The sequence below is a fragment of the Xenopus tropicalis genome, chromosome 9, assembly GCF_000004195.4.
Source record: "Xenopus tropicalis strain Nigerian chromosome 9, UCB_Xtro_10.0, whole genome shotgun sequence".
Classification (NCBI taxonomy): Eukaryota; Metazoa; Chordata; class Amphibia; order Anura; family Pipidae; genus Xenopus; species Xenopus tropicalis.
Window position 1 is genome coordinate 3,484,319 of NC_030685.2, and position 23,851 is coordinate 3,508,169.

At 50.0% G+C, this 23,851-nt stretch overlaps 6 protein-coding genes across 6 annotated transcripts in view; 4 read left to right on the forward strand and 2 right to left on the reverse strand.

The window, feature by feature from the left end:
• h2ac14 (H2A clustered histone 14) overlaps window positions 1–23,851 on the reverse strand; it is a 1,193,713-nt gene that overhangs the window by 425,718 nt on the left and 744,144 nt on the right.
• The window catches only part of LOC105945443, a 50,498-nt gene that overhangs the window by 10,053 nt on the left and 16,594 nt on the right, over window positions 1–23,851 (reverse strand). The window contains 9 exon segments of the mRNA XM_031893313.1: window positions 4,887–6,031; window positions 7,626–7,755; window positions 7,853–7,990; window positions 8,101–8,217; window positions 20,635–20,820; window positions 20,893–21,269; window positions 21,887–22,121; window positions 22,203–22,306; window positions 22,766–22,927. Coding sequence (XP_031749173.1) covers window positions 4,887–6,031; window positions 7,626–7,755; window positions 7,853–7,990; window positions 8,101–8,217; window positions 20,635–20,820; window positions 20,893–21,269; window positions 21,887–22,121; window positions 22,203–22,306; window positions 22,766–22,927 — 2,594 coding nt within the window.
• LOC116407582 (histone H2B 1.1-like) lies at window positions 13,262–13,712 on the forward strand. The gene has a single exon (XM_031893103.1). It carries the CDS (start codon window positions 13,317–13,319, stop codon window positions 13,695–13,697), a length of 381 nt encoding a protein of 126 aa, XP_031748963.1. The 5' UTR covers window positions 13,262–13,316; the 3' UTR covers window positions 13,698–13,712.
• LOC116407597 (histone H4) lies at window positions 14,578–14,953 on the forward strand. Its single transcript, XM_031893124.1, has one exon. It carries the CDS (start codon window positions 14,593–14,595, stop codon window positions 14,902–14,904), a length of 312 nt encoding a protein of 103 aa, XP_031748984.1. The 5' UTR covers window positions 14,578–14,592; the 3' UTR covers window positions 14,905–14,953.
• LOC101730918 (histone H1B) lies at window positions 20,597–21,352 on the forward strand. Its single transcript, XM_004919113.4, has one exon. The coding sequence runs from the start codon at window positions 20,612–20,614 to the stop codon at window positions 21,299–21,301; it is 690 nt and encodes a 229-aa protein (XP_004919170.1). The 5' UTR covers window positions 20,597–20,611; the 3' UTR covers window positions 21,302–21,352.
• Window positions 21,858–22,345, forward strand: LOC101730986 (histone H3). Its single transcript, XM_004919114.2, has one exon. The coding sequence runs from the start codon at window positions 21,876–21,878 to the stop codon at window positions 22,284–22,286; it is 411 nt and encodes a 136-aa protein (XP_004919171.1). The 5' UTR covers window positions 21,858–21,875; the 3' UTR covers window positions 22,287–22,345.

Here is a 23,851-nt window from a genome sequence, read left to right on the forward strand (position 1 = left end):
GTACTGTTACTTTCTACTGGGATGTGGGGCAGTTCTACCCCCTGCTCCCTGCTCTATAGGGTATGTGATTGTACTGTTACTTTCTACTGGGATGTGGGGCAGTTCTACCCCCTGCTCCCTGCTCTATAGGGTATGTGATTGTACCGTTACTTTCTACTGGGATGTGGGGCAGTTCTACCCCCTGCTCTATAGGGTATGTGATTGTACTGTTACTTTCTACTGGGATGTGGGGCAGTTCTACCCCCTGCCCCCTGCTCTATAGGGTATGTGATTGTACTGTTACTTTCTACTGGGATGTGGGGCAGTTCTACCCCCTGCTCTATAGGGTATGTGATTGTACTGTTACTTTCTACTGGGATGTGGGGCAGTTCTACCCCCTGCTCTATAGGGTATGTGATTGTACTGTTACTTTCTACTGGGATGTGGGGCAGTTCTACCCCCTGCTCCCTGCTCTATAGGGTATGTGATTGTACTGTTACTTTCTACTGGGATGTGGGGCAGTTCTACCCCCTGCTCTATAGGGTATGTGATTGTACTGTTACTTTCTACTGGGATGTGGGGCAGTTCTACCCCCTGCTCTATAGGGTATGTGATTGTACTGTTACTTTCTACTGGGATGTGGGGCAGTTCTACCCCCTGCTCCCTGCTCTATAGGGTATGTGATTGTACTGTTACTTTCTACTGGGATGTGGGGCAGTTCTACCCCCTGCTCTATAGGGTATGTGATTGTACTGTTACTTTCTACTGGGATGTGGGGCAGTACTACCCCCTGCTCCCTGCTCTATAGGGTATGTGATTGTACTGTTACTTTCTACTGGGATGTGGGGCAGTTCTACCCCCTGCTCTATAGGGTATGTGATTGTACCGTTACTTTCTACTGGGATGTGGGGCAGTTCTACCCCCTGCTCTATAGGGTATGTGATTGTACTGTTACTTTCTACTGGGATGTGGGGCAGTTCTACCCCCTGCTCCCTGCTCTATAGGGTATGTGATTGTACTGTTACTTTCTACTGGGATGTGGGGCAGTTCTACCCCCTGCTCCCTGCTCTATAGGGTATGTGATTGTACTGTTACTTTCTACTGGGATGTGGGGCAGTTCTACCCCCTGCTCCCTGCTCTATAGGGTATGTGATTGTACTGTTACTTTCTACTGGGATGTGGGGCAGTTCTACCCCCTGCTCTATAGGGTATGTGATTGTACTGTTACTTTCTACTGGGATGTGGGGCAGTTCTACCCCCTGCTCCCTGCTCTATAGGGTATGTGATTGTACTGTTACTTTCTACTGGGATGTGGGGCAGTTCTACCCCCTGCTCTATAGGGTATGTGATTGTACTGTTACTTTCTACTGGGATGTGGGGCAGTTCTACCCCCTGCTCTATAGGGTATGTGATTGTACTGTTACTTTCTACTGGGATGTGGGGCAGTTCTACCCCCTGCTCTATAGGGTATGTGATTGTACTGTTACTTTCTACTGGGATGTGGGGCAGTTCTACCCCCTGCTCTATAGGGTATGTGATTGTACCGTTACTTTCTACTGGGATGTGGGGCAGTTCTACCCCCTGCTCCCTGCTCTATAGGGTATGTGATTGTACCGTTACTTTCTACTGGGATGTGGGGCAGTTCTGCTGTTGATCCTTAAGCTATAAGTCTCAGGATCTCTTGGGGCTGCTGGGAGTTGTAGTTTAACGCACCCATATGTATATCATGCCTGGGGTTAATGCAACATTCTGAATCTATTTCTGTAGTGACTTCCCAGCTGGACTGGGCACAGAGGGCATTATCAGCCATCCCAGTAACTGGAGAGGGGGCACAGGGCATGGGGAATGATTATTCACTTTAAAGGAGACATATCCTATAAAAATGATGAATGTACCAGGGAATTATACTCCTCTAGATATAGAAGGAATGTGCTTAAAAAGTTGTATTTTGGACTGATTTTTTTGAGAAATTCCACAAAAACCCCACTAGCCCCGCCCATCTGTGCCACTTCCTGCTGGCTGAATTCTCTGGATGAGCTGGGGAGCCGGCGGCCCTCCGTACCCTGCACTGTAGGATAGGAACCAATCAGCAGCTAGGCTGACCTGATAGGGAACTGAGGCCTGTCTGTGCTTGTGTGAGTGCAGGGCTGTGATTGGCTCTCCCCCTCCTACTGTGCTTCTGGCAGGGACCGTTAGGACACGCCCACCCCTCATGTGAAACCCAGACAGGGACCTGAGAGGATCTATAGGGAGCTCCAATAAAGGGGCCATTGTTACAGATAGGGTTAATGTTTAGCCCAAAGGGAAACCAGCACCGGATATTATTCATAATTGCCTACAAAATTAGCGTTTTTTCCCATTTATCCAATATGTCTCCTTTAAAAAGGCAGGTTTTCCCATATATACTATTTTTGTAGAATTTTTTTCATTTCACATATTGGGCTATTTTTGGGCCTTTTTCAAAGTGGCTTTTGGCTAGTTTGGGGCTGGTTTTAGAGCTGACTTTTGCTGGTTTGGAAAAATAAATCTGGCAACCCTGGAGCAGAGTGAAAATGTGAGGGCTCATTAACAAACAAAGTTACATGAAACTATGGCAATGAATTAGCACGCAGGGTTAAAGCCCTGCTACATACTGTGAGGCACACTGTCAGCACACCCAGTCACTGAGCCAGAAACATTTCCCAGCATGCACAGTAAGGGAGCTGTAAAGCTGCAGGGAATTCTGGGGTATGTAGTTTTTCTAATTTCCCCATGTCCCATGTTCAGTAATGTCTGTGCTGTTACAGGTTGTGCTGCTGTTTCTGCTTCCCTACACTTTAAAGGGGACTGAAAAGAACTCATTTGAGAATGTAACTCCAGGTGCTGCTTTCAGCTAACCTATTGTTTCTCCTACTCCCATGTAATTGGAGGAGTCCCAAGCCGGACTTGGATTTCTTACTATTGAGTGCTATTCTGATACCTACTGGGAGCTGCTATCTTGCTCCCTTCCCATTGTTCTGCTGATCGGTTGCTGGGGGTGGGGGGATATCACTCCAACTTGCAGCGCAGCAGTAAAGTGTGACTGAGTCTGAGCTTTCAGCCAGCGCTACACATTAGAACTGCTTTCAGCTAACCTATTGTTTCTCCTACTCCCATGTAACTGGAGGAGTCCCAAGCCGGACTTGGATTTCTTACTATTGAGTGCTATTCTGATACCTACTGGGAGCTGCTATCTTGCTCCCTTCCCATTGTTCTGCTGATCGGCTGCTGGGGGGGAGGGGGGGGATATCACTCCAACTTGCAGCGCAGCAGTAAAGTGTGACTGAGTCTGAGCTTTCAGCCAGCGCTACACATTAGAACTGCTTTCAGCTAACCTATTGTTTCTCCTACTCCCATGTAACTGGGTAAGCCTGCGTAAATTGATGGCGCTATATAAATAATAATAATAAATGTAGGGTTTTAATTAGTAAAATTGTGTTCCTCCCTATTGAAGTTTATCTGTTCCCGTTTCAGAAACCCAAAGGCTTGGTGGGTCGGTACTGAGTCAGATGGTGACTTGGGCACTATGCATCTTGTATCTTCTCCCTGGGCACTTCTGTTCCTGCCCAACCCCAAAACATACAGGCAGGTTCATTGGCTCAGGATGAAAGGGACACGTTGAATCGGTTCGAAACTTTATTTTAGCAGAACCTTCAGCCAATAAGAAAATTGTTCATCTATGGTTTGTGATGGTAGAACCCCGGCCTCCCTGTGGGATACGTCTTATTTCATGAGAAACCATTTCTGTCCGTTTCAGATCTCTTCTCATAATTAGCGGGGAATTCGAAACCTACAGTTCAGACAGGGTTTTAAAGCTCGATTAAAGCTGTAATGAAGTGTAAGAAATCAGAAAATTGCAAACAGTCTTTTTTATTTATTTATTAAACAAAAACCCGCCATTTTGCAGGGGTGTAGACCTTGTATATCCAACCTGTATATACATTACATATAATGGTACTGATGAGGGATTTTCCACAATCCTCTTATTTGTGTAACCACTCACAGAATATTGTACAAAGGAAGTTTCATATGATAATATTGGTGTGTGTATGGCCGGCTAACGGCTCCTTGGCCAAGCCCCTCCCCTCTCATTAGTAGGGGCTCCTTTTTGTCCCATCAGGAAACCCTATAAAAGCCCCACTCTCTCCAGGAACAGGTTAGAAGTGACTGTCTATGCGCACTTCTCCATATATGTGTTATCAATAAACGTTTTCTCTTACAGCAACATCAACGTCTCTATGATCAAAGGGCTCCGTTAAATCTCCACGGCCATAACATAATGCCATTCTACTACTGGCTAATTATAAAAAAAAAAACACATTCGATATCTTATTAACTAACAAATTTAAATTTCAGCAATAGATCGGTCTGACACATCTGAAAAAAGGCTTTTCGCAAAACTAATTTTATGTAACAAGACGCTTTCCTTTCATCTCAACAAATGCCCCATTGGAAATGACATTGGGTTAATAATGACAAGATGATGTTATAGGCTTTATATTTACCCAGTAAGAGCCTATGTACCCGGCAAGTCATTCCCAGCTGGGTATATCCCCATTATGTTACCTACTGTGTGAGCATTAGGGAACAGCATCTGCCCAAGACAGCCATACACGTACCAATTACAATCTTTCCTGTGACCATTGACATTCAGGGCTGAATCGTCAGCTATGGAGGTAGAAATAATAGGGATTCTACCTCGACCTGATGATTCAGCCCTAAATGCAGATTTTGCTCAGGCTCCAATCAAAATCTTTTGTCCCACCCGATCAACGAGACGATCGATATCCAAAGCTTCTGCAAGATTGTCCGCCTCGTCGATCCGCCATACACTCACAGAATATTGTACGAAACAAGGTTTCCTACGATAATATTTGTGTATATATGGCCAGCTTAGGACTACTGTTCAATGCAAATAATTTTCCTCATTTAGAACAAGCAAATGTTTTCTCCCCTGTGTGAATCCTTTGATGTCGCATAAGGTTTGTTGCATTTGAAAACAATTTCCCACATTCAGAACAAGAGAATGGTTTCTCCCCAGTGTGGATTCTATGATGATGATCAAGTTCAGGTTTTGTTGAAAAAGATTTCCCACAATCAGAACAAGAGAATGGTTTCTCCCCTGTGTGAGTCCTTTGATGACGATCAAGGTAAGATTGCTTTGAAAAACATTTCCCACATTCAGAACAAGAAAATGGTTTCTCCCCTGTGTGAGTCCTTTGATGACGAATAAGATTAGATACATTTGTAAAACATTTCCCACATTTGCAACAAGAAAATGGATTATCTCCTGTGTGGGTTCTGCGATGACGAATAAGGTTTGATGCATTTGAAAAACATTTTCCACACTCAGAACAAAAAAATGGTTTTTCCCCCGTGTGAGTCCTTTGATGACGAATAAGATTAGATACATTTGTAAAACATTTCCCACATTCAGAACAAGAAAATGGTTTCTCCCATGTGTGGGTTCTATGATGAAGATCAAGTTCTGGTTTTGTTATAAAACATTTCCCACATTCAGAGCAAGAAAATGGTTTCTCCCCTGTGTGGGTTTTGTGATGACGATCAAGTCCAGGTTTTGTTGAAAAAGATTTCCCGCAATCAGAACAAGAAAATGGCTTCTCCCCAGTGTGGGTTCTATGATGTTTATCTAAGTTTTTCTTCTGAGTAAAATGTTTATGACACTCATTGCAGCTGTATTTCCCAAGTAATTTATTTTTTTTGTCAGATTTCTGTAGAGATGGGTGGGAATTTTCATTGTAATTATTACCCTTCATTTGTGAGGTATTCTGGCTGCACCCCATGATAGGAGTAGGTGTGTCTGTTCCCTGTCTCTGTTCTGTAAGGGGATTAATGCTGCAATCTGATTGGTTTCCCCCTTTACATGAAGCCTCTTCCTCTTTAATCCCATTGGCTGGTGGGGGCTGTTCCGCTGGAGAAACATCAGGGTTTGTGAGATTCCCATCATTATTACAACATAAAGTTGCTTCCGTATGTGCTGTAACATCGCTCCCATCTTTATACTCACAGGCTGCTAAAGGGAAGGATAGAGACTGTTATTTACATAGTTACATAGGATTGAAAAAAGACCAGAGTCCATCAAGTTCAACCCTTCCAAGTGTACCCAACGCCCACACACCCACACTGACCTATCCTCTCACATACAGACCCACACTGACCTATCCACTCACATACAGACCCATACTGACCTATCTATCCACTCACATACAGACCCACACTGACCTATCTATCCACTCACATACAGACCCACACTGACCTATCCACTCACATACAGACCCACACTGACCTATCCACTCACATACAGACCCACACTGACCTATCTATCCACTCACATACAGACCCACACTGACCTATCCACTCACATACAGACCCACACTGACCTATCCACTCACATACAGACCCACACTGACCTATCTATCCACTCACATACAGACTCATACTGACCTATCCACTCACATACAGACCCACACTGACCTATCCCCTCACATACAGACCCACACTGACCTATCTATCCACTCGCATACAGACCCACACTGACCTATCTATCCCCTCACATACAGACCCACACTGACCTATCTATCCACTCACATACAGACCCACACTGACCTATCTATCCACTCACATACAGACCCACACTGACCTATCCACTCACATACAGACCCATACTGACCTATCTATCCACTCACATACAGACCCACACTGACCTATCCACTCACATACAGACCCACACTGACCTATCCACTCACATACAGACCCACACTGACCTATCCACTCACATACAGACCCACACTGACCTATCTATCCACTCACATACAGACCCACACTGACCTATCTATCCACTCACATACAGACCCACACTGACCTATCTATCCACTCACATACAGACCCACACTGACCTATCTATCCACTCACATACAGACCCACACTGACCTATCTATCCACTCACATACAGACCCACACTGACCTATCTATCCACTCACATACAGACCCACACTGACCTATCTATCCACTCACATACAGACCCACACTGACCTATCTATCCACTCACATACAGACCCACACTGACCTATCTATCCACTCACATACAGACCCACACTGACCTATCTATCCACTCACATACAGACCCACACTGACCTATCTATCCACTCACATACAGACCCACACTGACCTATCTATCCACTCACATACAGACCCACACTGACCTATCTATCCACTCACATACAGACCCACACTGACCTATCCACTCACATACAGACCCACACTGACCTATCCACTCACATACAGACCCATACTGACCTATCCACTCACATACAGACCCACACTGACCTATCTATCCACTCACATACAGACCCACACTGACCTATCCACTCACATACAGACCCATACTGACCTATCCACTCACATACAGACCCACACTGACCTATCTATCCACTCACATACAGACCCAAAAATAACTTGTATGGGGGCCCCAAAGTTTTTGATGCCGGCCCTGGCAATGTCTGATAAACTGGGTATAAACTGATTCACTAACTGACTTTCCATGTGCTTCTTAAACGGCCTGATATCCTGCATTCTATGCTCTGTATATGATAGAAACCATTACTCACCCAGTGGGCGGAGCTGCTGGGGCTCCTCCTCCTCCTTTATCCCTTCCTTGTAAAGGGCCTTGTTTCCTTTTATATACTCCCACTCCTCCAAGGAAAAATAGATGGAAACATCCTCACACCTTATGGCAACCTGGCACACACAATGTTACAGTCATCCCCCAGCCAGAGAAAGGGATTATCATACACTGTTACTAAACAATAAGGGGGGATTGGGGGGCCGCACCCACCTCTCCAGTCAGCAGCTGGATGATGTTGGAGATGAGTTCCAGGATCTTCTTGTCATTTTCCTTCTGTATGACGGAGCCAGGGGCATGCAGGGCCCCCAAACCCACAGTTGGGCTCTTCTTCTTAGGGATGACGTAGCCCTATGTATTGAGAGGGAGAGAGAATGATGAGTGTGTAACGCAGCAGAGAGACCCCCTTTGTACAGACAGACAGTCTCTTCTCACTGTGCCACTCACAGTGCCCCCCTCACCTCTCCAGTCAGCAGATAGATAATCTCCAGTGTGAGATTCAGGATTCTCTCCTTCCGCTCCTCATTTTTATCCTTCTTCCCCATCACTGGGTCACTCGCTTCCTCCCACATTCCCATTGGCTCCTTGTGGGAGGGAGGGGCCTGGAAGTGGAATTAAGCACTTACACATTTCTATAGGGGATTATTCCCAGCAATATCCCCCAAAACAATTCCAAGCAGGGAATAGAATAAGTAGTCTAGCCATGGGCTGAACTACCAATCCCACAATCCCCTGTTAAACTTCCCTCTAATGATGCAATGTCTGCCAATCAACACTTTCCCTTTCCTGCCAAGAATGGGCCCCTCAGTGCTTCCCCTCAGGCTGCAGGGGGGCCTTGGTACCAAATGGGAGAGGAATTCACTTATGGTGGGTGGGTTGGGCTTGGAGCTGCCACAGAAACTGCACTGACTCAGTAGCAAAGTGTCCCTGGGAATCAGCTCATGTGTTGGGAACAACAAGGTAACACTGCTCCTTTAGTGCCACCATTAGTGCAGCCCCGCTCCCTTACTCACCTCTTTCCCACACTGCTCTGCTGCCTGTAGCTGTGAGGGAGGGAACTGAGGAGCTGGGACACTCACTCATTGGCTGGGAGGGGAATGTGGGCGGGACAGAGAGCAGCGGAGAAGAATGATTGGATCAGTGAGCACAAGGGCGGGACACAGAGTTAGGGACAGAGGGAAAACTCACAGACTGCAGAGTTAGGGACAGAGGGAAAACTCACAGACTGCAGAGTTAGGGACAGAGGGAAAACTCACAGACTGCAGAGTTAGGGACAGAGGGAAAACTCACAGACTGCTGTGTAAGTGTAAAAATGACAAACGAGTTTATTCCGTCAGGAAGTTGCTGAAAACCAGTAACTAAGGCAACCAAGCAGCACTAGCAGCTGAGGTGCGGTTGGACACACGCAGGGTTAAAGCCCTGCTACATACTGTGAGGCACACTGTCAGCACACCCAGTCACTGAGCCGGAAACATTTCCCAGCATGCACAGTAAGGGAGCTGTTCATAATTGCCTACAGGGTTAGGGGGTTTCCCATTAATCCTATGTATCTGCTTTAAAGGAGACATATCCTATAAAAATGATGAATGTACCAGGGAATTATACTCCTCTAGATATAGAAGGATTGTGCTTAAAGTTGTGTTTCTGACTGATTTATTGAGAAATTCCCCCAAACCCCACTAGCCCCGCCCATCTGTGCCACTTCCTGCTGGCTGAATTCTCTGGATGAGCTGGGGAGCCGGCGGCCCTCCGTACCCTGCACTGTAGGATAGGAACCAATCAGCAGCTAGGCTGACCTGATAGGGAACTGAAGCCTGTCTGTGCTTGTGTGACTGCAGGGCTGTGATTGGCTCTCCCCCTCCTACTGTGCTTCTGGCAGGGACCGTTAGGACACGCCCACCCCTCACTTGAAACCCAGACAGGGACCTGAGAGGATCTATAGGGAGCTCCAATAAAGGGGCCATTGTTACAGATAGGGTTAATGTTTAGCCCAAAGGGAAACCAGCACCGGATATTATTCATAATTGCCTACAGGGTTAGGGGTTTCCCATTAATCCTATGTATCTGCTTTAAGGTTCTTACAGCTCCATGATTAGCAATAGGATCCAAGTGGGAAACCCAGGACTGACCGACCAGACCTGAAATTCCTAAAAGGGTTAACACCAATCGGATGTTTGGATAGCGGATAGCGACTCTACAAACAGGTTAGTAGATGGCTCGCTGGGCATTGTGGGAGATGTCTGGCCCTTGAATACTTTACAATACTAAAGGGGGCCACACACATGGCGATTTGTGAGATCGTACAATCGGCCCCTAACGTTCAGGGCAGATATGGGGTTAGAAACAATAGGATTTCTACCTCCTTCTGCCGATTCCGCCCTGAAGGCAGATTTTGCTCAGGCGCCTTCTATGGCCTGGTCTATCAGCAGCCTCCTGCGATATCGGTCGACTCGCCAACTCGCCATACACACACCGAATATCGTACAAAACAAGGTTTCATGCGATATTATCGGTGCGTGTATGGCCAGCTTTAGACTGTAAGCTCTACGGGGCAGGGACCTCCTTCCTACTGTAAAACACAGGAAGACATCGCCAGCGCTCGGTCTAACCCACAATCTGGAGTTGAGCAGCTGCTAGAAACGATAAAAAGCCATTACTTATACACAGAGAGAAAGATTGCCAGCGCTTAGTTTGCCTTTAAAAATAATTTTAAAAAATAATTTTTGCAAAAAATGAGGTGTTAGTACCACACTTTGGCCAATCTCAGTCACATTGTTTCCTGGGGGACTTTATTTTAATTGCATCACAGACTCAAAGTCATTAGACAGTGTAGGACTCACGTACAATGAGGGGCCTTGACGGGGCACGTGAGCTTACGTATTTTGGCCAAAGTGTGGTACTAACACCTCATTTTTTGCAAAAATTATTTTTTTAAATTATTTTTAAAGGCAAACTAAGCGCTGACAATCTTTCTTTCTCCTTCCTACTGTGTCTCATACCCCATGGCACTTATTCCCTGTGCATTTATATATATTTATTGTATTTATTTATTATATCACTTGTCCTCCCTGTGTGTAATTGTGTAAGACTGTACAGCGCTGCGTACCCTTATAAATAAAGTTACACATACATACATACAGTGGCTTGCAAAAGTATTCGGCCTCCTTGAACTTTTCGACATTTTGTCACATTACAGCCACAAACATGAACAGGGTCGGACCGGGACTCCCGCCCCAGGGGCCCTGCAGGTGCCCCAGCCGCGTCCCCTAACCCCCCCCCCGGGCTCTGTAATAGGAACCGGCTCATTACTGATCCCTATTTATACACGGACTGAGCTGCAGGTTCCTCCGAGCTCTCAGCCCCTGTACTTGTTACTCCCGGGAATCCCCTATCGGATAATAATGCGCCAAACCGACTGGAGCCCCACAATCGAGGATCTTCCAATTTCTCAGGGGAATAATGGGAAGCTCTAGTCAGTTTATATTCTCACAATTTACGTGATTCTATCCGGCTGAAAACAACAGTTTTGCGTTTAAACCGCCGAGCAAATAATCCCAATAATTGGTTCACTATAAACCCACCCAGTGTTCTCTGGCCAATCAGTTATGAATACAGAAATCCCGTCAAAATGCTTGCACGCTATTGGCTATTTTCAAACATTGAACAATGAAATGGTCATTATGATGAAACCGTAGAATATTTCCCTTTTGCTGCCACAATAGCGGGCGAAGTAGCTCCGTATCTATATTCTGTAAAGCAGCCGCTGTTCTGCCCCTGATCGGCTGCTATGGGATCCCCGCTGCCAGGGCCGCCATCAGGGGGGCACAGGGGGGACAGTTGTCCTGGGCCCGGGCGTTTAAAGGGGGCCCGGCTGTGCTAGAGTTTTTTTTTACCTCGGGCCCCCTTCACTCAACTCCAGGCCCTGTTACTTCCATTGCCGGCGTCCGCTGTTATGTCCCAAGCTCCCCGCTACATGTGCGCTTTTATAAAGTTGCGCCCTGTGCTCACTGACGTCACACGCACGGGGCGCAACCCTATAAAAGCGCACATGTAGCGGGGAGCTCGGGACGTAGTGGAAGATACAAATGAAGCCGGAGTTCACACAGGTGAGGAGCCGGAGGAAGCAGAAGGATGCTGGCGGCGGCGGCAGTAGAGGACTGGAGGATACTTGGGGGGGCTCTGGGGAAGGTGGAGAATGCTTGGGGGGACCCTGGGGGAAGGTGGAGGATGCTTGGGGGGGCTCTGGGGAAGGTGGAGGATACTTGGGGGGGCTCTGGGGAAGGTGGAGGATGCTTGGGGGGACCCTGGGGGAAGGTGGAGGATGCTTGGGGGGGCTCTGGGGAAGGTGGAGGATGCTTGGGGGGACCCTGGGGGAAGGTGGAGGATGCTTGGGGGGGCTCTGGGGAAGGTGGAGGATGCTTGGGGGGACCCTGGGGGAAGGTGGAGGATGCTTGGGTGGGCCCTGGGGGAAGGTGGAGGATGCTTGGGGGGTTCCCTGGGGGAAGGTGGAGGATGCTTGGGTGGGCCCTGGGGGAAGGTGGAGGATGCTTGGGGGGGCCCTGGGGGAAGGTGAAGGATGCTTGGGGGGGAGCTTGGAAGAAGCAGCAGGATGTTGGGTGGGGGGAGCTGAAGGATGCTTAGGGGGCCCTGGAAGAAGCAGGAGGATTCTGGGGGGGGGGAGCGTCAAGAAGCAGCAGGGAGCGGGCCATTGTATGGGAACACTGGGGGAGGACCACAATGTTTTAGGGGGCCCTGGGCTGGCTAGCAATGTTTTAGTGGGTCCCTGCCCTGGCACTAATGCAAAACATAACCCTTGGCCACAAATGTTTTAGGGGGGCCCTCGCTACCAGTGCTTGTGTATCCCTTGTATTGATGGGAGGGTGGGGCCCAGAAAATTTTGTTGTGAGGGGCCCCGTGATTTCTGATGGCGGCCCTGCCTGCTGCCCCCTCTGAGTAACTGGGATTATAAACCCTTCAGTGCCAGACAACATTCTAATAGATCCGCACTGCCAGATACTGCAATGGGATGTAACCGCGACTGAATAAAGGCACTTTAGTTATCTGTATTAGACTCCGAGGCCCTAGGCAACACGGTCGGCCAACTCTGCCCACCTCCCCGCCCCCCGAACGGCGCATGCGCGCCAAAGCACAGGAGGCGGTGCAGGGGGGGGGTGGGGCAATTATATCGGTCATTGCCTCCGCTGCTAATGACAAAGTAGCACTAGGAGTAGGCAGGAGAGGCCCCTCAATCGTTGCGCCCTAGGCAGCTGCCTCTTCTGCCTACCCCTAGTTCCGGCCCTGCTTTCTATTTCCAACTCTTTATAGACAGTTAGTAGCCCGCCTCTCTTTTCTCACTGGCTGAGTCTCAATTCAACCAATCACATAGCTGGTTCAGAAAGCACCAATAGTGTCTAGGAAACCAACTCGCCATAAATGTTTTTTTTTTTTTTTTCAAGCTGGATTTACTGCAGCCAATTACAAAGACGCTTTAGCAAACGCCAACCATTTGCTGCCAGAGTCTGAAGGAGGATGGATTTCATACCATGTGACAAAGCTGACCAATTAGAATCTGTAATATCAGGCTGCCTTATTTGCATGGGAGGGCTATAAAAGCAGCAGCCCGGGAGGCGGAGAGAACAGTTTTCTCGTTTATCGGAAAGCGTAAGGATAGTTGATCATGCCTGATCCAGCCAAGTCCGCTCCAGCCGCGAAGAAAGGCTCCAAGAAAGCGGTGACCAAGACCCAGAAGAAAGATGGGAAGAAGCGCAGGAAGACAAGGAAGGAGAGTTACGCCATTTACGTGTACAAGGTGCTGAAGCAGGTGCACCCCGATACCGGCATCTCCTCCAAGGCCATGAGCATCATGAACTCCTTTGTCAACGATGTGTTTGAGCGCATCGCAGGGGAAGCCTCCCGCCTGGCTCATTACAACAAGCGCTCCACCATCACCTCCCGGGAGATCCAGACCGCGGTCCGCCTGCTGCTGCCTGGGGAGCTGGCCAAGCACGCCGTGTCCGAGGGCACCAAGGCTGTCACCAAGTACACCAGCGCCAAGTAACTGCTGCCCCATCTCCTGCCCTACTCCCAGCAACACAAAGGCTCTTCTAAGGGCCCCCACTCCCTCCCTATAAGATCTGTAACTGGTTATTGGCTATAGGGGCTCTATAATATAAATGAACGTAAATATTATGAGGAAACAGTCGATAACATTGGCACCGGGTAGAATCCGGGGTATAATTATTTCTGGCGGGGGCTGGAGCTGCTCTAACGCGCGGAGAGCGGTTGGGCTGTGGGTACAATATACAGGGACATTTCGGTGCTTCCCATAGGTTTTTCCCAGTTGGAATGCGCCTTATCCTTAATAACAAACCCGACAGTCCTAGTAATTTACTGATATGTAGCAATCTGAGAGCTGATTGGCTGACACACGGGTTACATTGATGTTATTCTGTTACAGACAAACAGCGCTATAGAACCGCAATAGGGATTATTTCTTCGCGTTTCCGAGCGATTTTCCCCTTATCTCTGTTACTATGAACCAGACAGGAAAGTGTTAAACCCCACCGTTCAACACGACCAGTGTTGCGCAGTGACGCTTTGCTCGGTATAGGGGGGGACTAGACAAATAGACACGGTGCCACAGTATAGATTATATACGGGCCGATCATATAGTAATAATAATGTAACTAATACACTCCCAATATTTTGTAGGAGGTTGGAGCAAATTATTTTGGCGGGCGATTTGAAATTATTAACGGTTTAATTTAAGCTTCAGTCATTGGTTTTTAGAATCCAAAGGGACATTTGAATTGTCCAATCAAGAGCCTAGTTACCCAGATGTTCTAAACTCCGCCCCCACCCAAGTTCCCGCTCAGGTCCGGTGCCTGTGTATATAAGCGGGTGGCTGCGCTACAGAAATTATTCTCTGACAGAGTTAGTAGGAAGGTAAAGTCATGTCCGGACGCGGTAAAGGCGGGAAGGGTTTGGGGAAAGGTGGCGCCAAGCGGCACAGGAAGGTGCTGCGGGATAACATCCAGGGCATCACCAAGCCCGCCATCCGCCGCCTGGCACGGAGAGGGGGAGTCAAGCGCATCTCTGGCCTCATCTATGAGGAGACTCGGGGGGTCCTCAAGGTTTTCCTGGAGAATGTCATCCGGGACGCCGTCACCTACACCGAGCACGCCAAGAGGAAGACCGTTACCGCCATGGATGTGGTGTACGCTCTCAAGCGCCAGGGCCGCACTCTCTACGGCTTCGGGGGCTGAATCTGACTGCTGATTCGCTTATAAACCCAAAGGCTCTTTTCAGAGCCCCCACTCGGTCAGTCTCAGAGCCCCCACTCGGTCAGTCTCAGAGCCCCCACTCGGTCAGTCTCGGAGCCCCCACTCGGTCAGTCTCGGAGCCCCCACTCGGTCAGTCTCGGAGCCTCCCACTCGGTCAGTCTCGGAGCCCCCACTCGCTCAGTCTCGGAGCCCCCACTCGGTCAGTCTCGGAGCCCGCACTCGGTCAGTCTCGGAGCCCCCACTCGGTCAGTCTCGGAGCCCCCACTCGGTCAGTCTCAGAGCTGTTACTGTTCTGTTTGTTTCTATTTAGAATATAAAAAAATCTACTCCAGAATCGGAGAATAATCGCTCACTGACAGGGAGAAATGATCATATTTACATTCAATTCCCGTTGTTCCCGTTACCCTGAGTGTCTCTCCCCAGCACCGGGGCACTCGGCCCATTTTACCTGTAAGGATAAAGGAATTCCCCCAAAACATTTGTTGGCCGTTGTAAATGTTAATCGCTGTATAATTTAGCAATTGTTGGTTTGGCTCCCGACCCACTAAACAAATTGTGCCCCAACTCTCAGCAACACAAAGGCCAAGAGCCCCCCCACATCCCCACATGATCTGTATCCGGCCCCTCTATACACGGACTCTGTGCCCCTGTTTCCCATTAAAACAGACACATCTATTAATTACATTTGTACCTACACAAATAGGAGATCCCTCCTACTGTGCTTCTGGCAGGGACCGTTAGGACACGCCCACCCCTCATATGAAACCCAGACAGGGACCTGAGAGGATCTATAGGGAGCTCCAATAAAGGGGCCATTGTTACACATAGGGTTAATGTTTAGCCCAAAGGGTCTCCATTTGTAGTGTTTGTGGGAGCACTGGGGAGGGGGAGCCCCCAGGAACATTATGTGCAGAGATCCCAATAAACAAGAACATTTCTCAGCACAACTGCCGGACCTCAGTGCCGCCTGGTACAGTTCTGTGTTGTTACTAATTTAGATGTGAATGATTTCAAGTTGTAGTCACTTGGCCTTAAATTTCTTGTAACCTCCTTTGTAAATAGCCCTTTTATTTATGTCCCTTATGGCCCCGCCCCTCCTGCCCAAGGCCAATGGCCTCTCATGAAATGCAATGACTCTCAAGCCTCCTCTGTATCCGCTGGGAGAATGTGGGGCTGCATTTGGTATGTTCCACTGTGAGCCCAGACACATAATGGGTTAATAGATATCTCACCTTTCCATTATGTGGTAACTATGAAGGTGTAACCTGGGACAATGGGTTTCCTGCCATAAAACTACATAACAGTCCCTGCAGCTACAGTGCAGCCCCCACCAAAGAGATGTAAATGGGCGGAGACTCTGGCGCAGGGGGCGGGGAGAATTCACCATATTTCTCAATACAAAAAGTCTAAGCTGCTCCAACAAAGAGACACCTGGAGCTTTGGACTCAATAGGATTTGATCTACAGGGAAACCTTATCTGATCCAACTCCCCTTCTGACTGCACAGATGAATCGCCCTAAACACAACAAACTCTGACCTGATTGGCTGGGACTGTCCTGGGAATAGAGTAGTGTGGGTTCTGCTCAGATTAATGGTTCCCCTCACGTATATAAAGAGCTGTGTCTGTAGTTTGTTGTTTGTCGGACACTTTTCTCTCCCCAGGGTTGGACTGGGACACCGGGAAAGTACCCAGTGGGCCCCCCCACCCCAGACCTGACCCTGTTGCCCCTCCCCCGGCCGCCGGTGTCCTTCCCTGACGTGTTTCACTGCACCCCCAGTCCGACCCTGCCTCTCCCTCTATAAATATTCCACTTATATAAAGATCCGGCTGTCACAAGTCACCTGGAAATAGAGTCGAGTCAGCAGGGAACTAAACTCGACTGTTGGGGGGAGCCAGACGCGGCTCTGAGAGACCAAAACAGCTGTAACTGCAACAAAACAACAACAACCCCCCCCCCGGCCTTCTCATAGCTACATCCCAGCGTTCTGCCGGCAAAGAAAAGGGAAAATGTGCTCTTTACCTTTATTGATCCTTTTATTTCATCTCTAAGGAGCTCAGTTTGTTCCTCCTGATTGTCCTCCTTTTATTACACAAACTCCATAGTTTTGCAGAGGAAAAAAACTCTGTAAGTGAGTTCTGCCCGTGTAAGCCTGCATTCTTCATTGCATGAACTTTACAGCGCACAGCTGTTTGCAGATGTAAATGTCACTGATGAAGTCAAAGGGAAAAATTGGCTCAAAGCTGCTATTTGTTTTAGGAAGATGTGATGGTGCCGGGGAACAGAGGGGATAGATACAGCGCAAATGATGCAGGTGGGGAAATGTGCTCAACTTTTATACATGGTAGGAACTGGGTCGGACTGGGCTGCCTGACCCGATCCCCACAGGGCGCTCCACCGACCCTCCAGTCTCCCTCGGATGCTCTGCTGGTAAGTTTAATTTACGCGCTCTCGGGGTTGGACGGGTGGGGGGCCCTGCGGGGAGGACGGGTGGGGGGCCCTGCGGGGAGGACGGGTGTGGGGCCCTGCGGGGAGGACGGGTGGGGGGCCCTGCGGGGAGGACGGGTGGGGGGCCCTGCGGGGAGGTGTGTGAAGTCCCTGAGGCAGAAGCCCCAGTGGGCCCTGCACCCCCAAGGTTTACATGTACTTTAACACTACATTATGTACCTCTAGAAATAGAAGAATTGTGCTTTTAAAATGTACCTTTTGTGCTGCTTTACTGACCCCCTTACCCCGTCCTATCAGTACCCCCCAGCGCCCCCCCCCATTCCCTGCTGACTGGTCTCACAGGCTGTTTAGCAAAGCCTCAGTATCTTCCCAGTAGTATGGCGGCAGCAGCTTGGGGACCTCACAGAGAACTGCAATGTGTCTGTCCCTGTGTTTGATTGGTGTATTTTTAGGGGTCCCAACCCTTTTTAGCAGTGACCAAGATTCAAATATAAAAAGAGTTGGGGAGCAACACAAACATTAAATTATACCTGTATGTACCAAATAAGGGCTGTGATTGGTTATTGGGTAGCCCCTTTGGGGAATGGGAGCCTAAAGGTGTCTGTGTTTGGCATCACACCGGGTTTGAGGCCACTGGGAGCAACATCCAGGGGAATTGGGGAGCAACATGTTCCCCCCGAGCCCTTGGTTAGGGACCCCACTGGTGTATTTTGCACAATTCTTCCTTCTACTTCAGCAAGATGCCCAGACCCTACTGACGACAGGCAGCCCCACAGCATGATGGCGCCACACAGGGCCGACCCTCGCGGTTCAGAGCACCCGGCCGCCATCATCAAATCTTATTCTCCGTCATCTTTTCCTTCTGCCCAGTGTCGGACCGGCCCAGCAGGAAACCAGGAAAACTCCCGGTGGGCCCAGGTGTCAGTGCTTCTATCTATTCAGCCTGTTTCATGGTCATCCCCTATGTCTGTATGGGAACAAGGAAGCTTGATAGATGGAAGAATAGAGAATAGTTTGTAGAGGAAAGAGACTTGGATAATAAAGAGTTTGAGGGAGGAGAGGAGGAATTATAATAATGAGAGTGGGGCCCCTGGCATCTCAGTCCCACACTGCGTCTGTCTCTTTTCCTGCCCGTCTGCTCATTATGATCCCTGAAGGCACAAGTGTAAAAAGACAGAGAAGCTTTGCCTACGATTTACTCACCATCAGCCCCAATATGCATTTTGCCACCGCAGCTTCTTCATCTTTCACCAGGAAAGGAAGGGGGGGGGGGGGTAAGGTGGCTTCTTTATTTACACCTAATGTAACTCAGATACCAGATCTACTGCAGCCAAGAGGCGCCATCTTGATACTCACCTGGGTGCCAATCAGATGCCATATTAGTGCTCCTAGAAAGCCAATAACCTAGAACATTACAATAACTAAGGGCCCCCATCATAAATACCAACCCCACCAGCCTAATTGCACTATTTCTTGTTTTAAATAAGCGCAGGAGAAGGTCGGTGCCTATAATGTCATGAGGATATTCCCTTCAATAAACAAAAATACTGTCTTATCTGTCAGGCATCCAAGGTGCCCCCACCCCATGTGCAAGTCGCCCCTACCCCATGTGCAAGGCTCCCCCACCCCATGTGCAAGGCGCCCCCACCCCATGTGCAAGGCGCCCCCACCCCATGTGCAAGGCGTTCCCACCCCATGTGCAAGGCGCCCCCACCCCATGTGCAAGGCGCCCCCACCCCATGTGCAAGGCGCCCCCACCCCATGTGCAAGGCGCCCCCACCCCATGTGCAAGGCGCCCCCACCCCATGTGCAAGGCTCCCCCACCCCATGTGCAAGGCGCCCCCACCCCATGTGCAAGGCTCCCCCACCCCATGTGCAAGGCGCCCCCACCCCATGTGCAAGGCGCCCCCACCCCATGTGCAAGGCGCCCCCACCCCATGTGCAAGGCTCCCCCACCCCATGTGCAAGGCTCCCCCACCCCATGTGCAAGGTGCCCTCACCCCATGTGCAAGGCTCCCCCACCCCATGTGCAAGGTGCCCCCACCCCATGTGCAAGGTGCCCCCACCCCATGTGCAAGGCTCCCCCACCCCATGTGCAAGGCGCCCCCATCCGATGTGCAAGGCTCCCCCACCCCATGTGCAAGGTGCCCCCACCCCATGTGCAAGGTGCCCCCTTTACCAAAACACAAATATTATTATTAGTGATGAGCGAATCTGTCCCGTTTTGCTTTGCTGAAAAATTCGCAAAATGGCTAAAAATCTATGAAATGCGTTTGTCGAACACAGGAGTTTTTGGCGCGACTGTGCCCAATTCGATGTGTGATGAATTTTTCCCAGGCAAATTTTTGCGAAACAATTCTCCAATGGCGAAATGCAGAAATTCGCTGCGAATCCATGGCGGGCGGAAAAATATTTTCATCACTAATTATAATAGTAAACAGGAGTCAACATGCAAAGCAGAGCTGATATAGAGCAGCCCAGTTACTGATAAAAGACAAAATGGCCAGAGAGAGAACGAAGGCCCCTCTGAACCCCAGAACATAATACAGATTTCCCTTCTCCCTGTGCCCATGTTGGGGGATCAGCAAGTGATCAGTCTCTAGAATGGAACCAATAACCCAACCCAATCCGGTCAGTGGGACCGACCCCTCCCTGAGTGCTGCAGCCAAACTCCCCCAGCAATGGCTCCCTGTACTGTGCTACTTGCCTGGGACTCCGACCCCCCCACACTCCCTTTATAGCCTCCCCCTCTCTCACTCACCTGCCCATATTATACCCGGGGCCCCCTTATTTCTCTGGGGGAACAGCGGGAGGGGAAGGATTTCTATTCATCCCCAACAATTCCCACAAATGGGAAGGAGAGAAATGAAGCGGAGCCTTTCCGGGGAGCGGGACTGAGTTCCCAGGAGCTGCTCTGGGCAATATATGCAGCCAATAGAATGGGAATTAGTGGCACAGACCCGGGCACTTACTGGGGCAGCTGATCCCATACAGACTGGGGCACATTTATACTCAGAGCCGGTAGAAAATACGAATGATTTTGTCTATAGAAACACAGAGACATCCGCGCTACAGGTTAGAATGGAAGAGAGTTTATAGGCGGGGAAATGAAAATCACCCAATAGGAAGGAAAGCTTAACCAGAGAATGAACCAATCGGGGAAAAGGAGGGATGTATATAAACAGGACTGGAACCCACATCGCAATTATTGCTCTCTGTGGGTTTGACTGATATCGGTTAGAATGACAGAAACTGCAGCTGAGACCGCTCCCGCCCCTCCCCCGGCAGAACCCGCCGCTGCCAAGAAGAAGCAGCCCAAGAAGGGAGGCGCTAAAGCCAAGAAACCCGCCGGGCCCAGCGCGGCCGAACTGATCGTGAAAGCCGTGTCCGCCTCTAAGGAGCGCAGCGGGGTGTCCCTGGCCGCTCTCAAGAAGGCTCTGGCTGCCGGAGGCTACGATGTGGAGAGGAACAACAGCCGCCTCAAGCTGGCTCTCAAGGCCTTGGTCACTAAGGGGACTCTCACCCAAGTCAAGGGGAGCGGAGCCTCCGGATCCTTCAAGCTGAACAAGAAGCCGCTGGAGAGTAAGGAGAAGGCGGCCAAGAAGAAGCCAGCGGCGCCCAAAGTCAAGAAACCAGCGGCGGCGGCAAAGAAGGCGCCCAAGTCCCCTAAAAAGCCCAAGAAGGTCTCGGCAGCAGCAAAGAGCCCCAAGAAGGTGAAGAAACCGGCAAAGGCCGCCAAAAGCCCCAAGAAGCCCAAAGCTGCCAAACCCAAGAAGGTGGCCAAGAGCCCGGCTAAAAAGGCCGCCAAGCCCAAAGCTGCCAAGAGCCCGGCTAAGAAGCCCACCAAGCCTAAAGCTACAAAGAGCCCCGCAAAGGCCAAGGCAGCCAAACCCAAAGCGGCTAAAGCAAAGAAGGCGGCGCCTAAGAAGTAATGTGGCCCCAGGGCCCCTGCGCACTGACCCAAAGGCTCTTTTCAGAGCCCCCACCTCCTCCATCTAAAGAGCCGGTACCTGTGTTCCCTCCAGATACATTGGGAATGTTCTGATCTTATAACGTATTGAGTATAGGGGAAGCCAAACCATATATAATCCCTACACGTACAGATATAAAGCCCGGTCTGTGCGGTCCCTGTAACTTCCCCTCCGCGGGAATAAATGTGCCCATAAAATATGTGAGACCCCAACCCCCCACTAGGTGGCGCCCAATCCGGTCTGTGAATCGTTTGTAATAGACTTTCTGCCCCTACACAAGTGATAAATGTTTCCTAATTAGTTTCTGGGGCCATTGTGCCCGGCTCAGTGCAATCAATTCGGATTCTGTAACTCAGAACTATGATACAGATACGGTACAGATTTTTTTTTTAGGCGGGATAAATGAAGGCGACGTGGATTAGCTGGAGAAGCAGGGGCGTGTTTATGGTAAGCCAATCCCATTGAAGCAGCGCAAATAAAAGCCCGCGCATTGCTTCTTATAGTCTATAACAATTCTATACTTCGCTGAGAAGAGATGGCCCGTACCAAGCAGACCGCCCGTAAATCCACCGGAGGGAAAGCTCCCCGCAAGCAGTTGGCTACCAAGGCAGCCAGGAAAAGCGCCCCAGCCACCGGCGGCGTCAAGAAGCCTCACAGATACCGGCCCGGCACAGTCGCTCTCCGGGAGATCCGCCGCTACCAGAAATCCACCGAGCTGCTCATCCGCAAGCTGCCTTTCCAGCGCCTGGTCCGGGAGATCGCTCAGGACTTCAAGACCGACCTGCGCTTCCAGAGCTCAGCCGTCATGGCTCTGCAGGAGGCCAGCGAGGCTTATCTGGTCGGTCTCTTTGAGGACACCAACCTGTGCGCCATCCACGCCAAGAGGGTCACCATCATGCCCAAGGACATCCAGCTGGCCCGCAGGATCCGAGGCGAGAGGGCTTAGATCCAACCCGCAGAACCTTCCTCCCCAACAGCACAAAGGCTCTTTTTAGAGCCACCAAATCCCCAATCAAAACCATTTTATTGCAATTCCCTGAAATCCTTTATACTGTGCCTACTAACAGCCGGACATGCAAGGGTTACTCAATGGGAGTGGGAAGGGGTGGGCCTATAACAATTAACCCACAGAGTCCAGAGTTTTTTTCCTCTGTCCTTTTCTGATATCTACTTTCCCTACAGAAATTTGAGTGACAGCAGAAGAGGGAACAGCGCCTACAGCTTGATTTTTACCATTTACCACTATGTTAGCTGAGCAACTGAATTCTGTGTGGGGGGGAAACATACAATTTCCTTCTCCCCCCAGTGCCCGACCTGCAGCAACTCCCCCAGCCCCAATGTACAAATAAGGAAACGGCTCCGCTCTGTACACTGCAGCGAGTTGGCAGCTCCCCGGGAAAGGCTGATGTCACTATCAAGCGATACCCGGGATGTGGCGATAGGATCTTGCCCGGTATCCCGCTATTAGGTTCAGTTCCCAGTGTAGATGGAATATAGTTTCCATGAGCCAATCAGAAATGACGCGACTAACACGCCACTGGTGGACTCCGCCCACACGCCTTGAGTTCTCTCTCAGGTCCTCTCCAGCTGGATATAAGGCGGTGGGACGGGTTGGTAATCTCATTGCATTCAAAGAAGCTTCAGTGAGAATGTCCGGACGCGCTCTACGGCTTCGGGGGCTGAATCTGCTGATAAACCGATATAAACCCAAAGGCAGTGGTGTAGCGAGGGGGGTGCCGAGGGGGCCATGGCCCCGGGCGGCGTATCAGAAGGGGCGGCGGCGGCTCCTTCTCTCTTAGAGGCAACAGGCGCTTTTATAAGGTTGCGCCCGTGCGTATGACGTCACACGTCAGCGATGAGGCGCAACCTTATAGAAGCGCCTGTTGCCTGTAAGAGAGAAGGAGCCGCCGCCGATGGTCTGTTGGGGGTATGTACTATGGGGGAAATTGGGGGCACTGTGTGGGGGCTACTGTCTATGGGGAAAATTGGGGCACTTTCCATGGGGGGGGCCAGGTCTTTGTGGGGTATTGTGTATGGGGGCACTTCCTATTGGGGGCACTGTGTATGGGGCAATTGGGGCTCTGTGTATGAGGGCACTTTCTATTGGGGGGCAAGGTCTTTGGGGGGTATTGTCTATGGGGACACTGTGTATGGGGCAATTGGGGCACTGTGTATGGGGGCACTTCCTATTGGGGGCACTTTGTATGGGGCAATTGGGGGCACTGTGTATGGGGGCACTTTCTATTGGGGGAACTGTGTATGGGGCAATTGGGGCACTGTGTATGGGGGCACTTTCTGTGGGGGGGGCAAGGTCTTTGGGGGGTACTGTCTATGGGGGAACTGTGTATGGGGAAATTGGGGCATTGTGTATGGGGGCACTTCCTATTGGGGGCACTGTCTAAGGGCAATTGGGGCACTGTGTGGAGGGGGCTGTCTATGGGGACACTGTGTATGGGGAAATTGGGGCACTGTGTATGGGGGCACTTCCTATTGGGGGCACTGTCTAAGGGC

Coding starts and splice junctions, on each gene's coding strand:
- LOC116407582 (XM_031893103.1), top strand. CDS start 13,317: ATGCCTGATCCAGCCAAGTCCGCTCCAGCCGCGAAGAAAGGCTCCAAG.
- LOC116407597 (XM_031893124.1), top strand. CDS start 14,593: ATGTCCGGACGCGGTAAAGGCGGGAAGGGTTTGGGGAAAGGTGGCGCC.
- LOC101730918 (XM_004919113.4), top strand. CDS start 20,612: ATGACAGAAACTGCAGCTGAGACCGCTCCCGCCCCTCCCCCGGCAGAA.
- LOC101730986 (XM_004919114.2), top strand. CDS start 21,876: ATGGCCCGTACCAAGCAGACCGCCCGTAAATCCACCGGAGGGAAAGCT.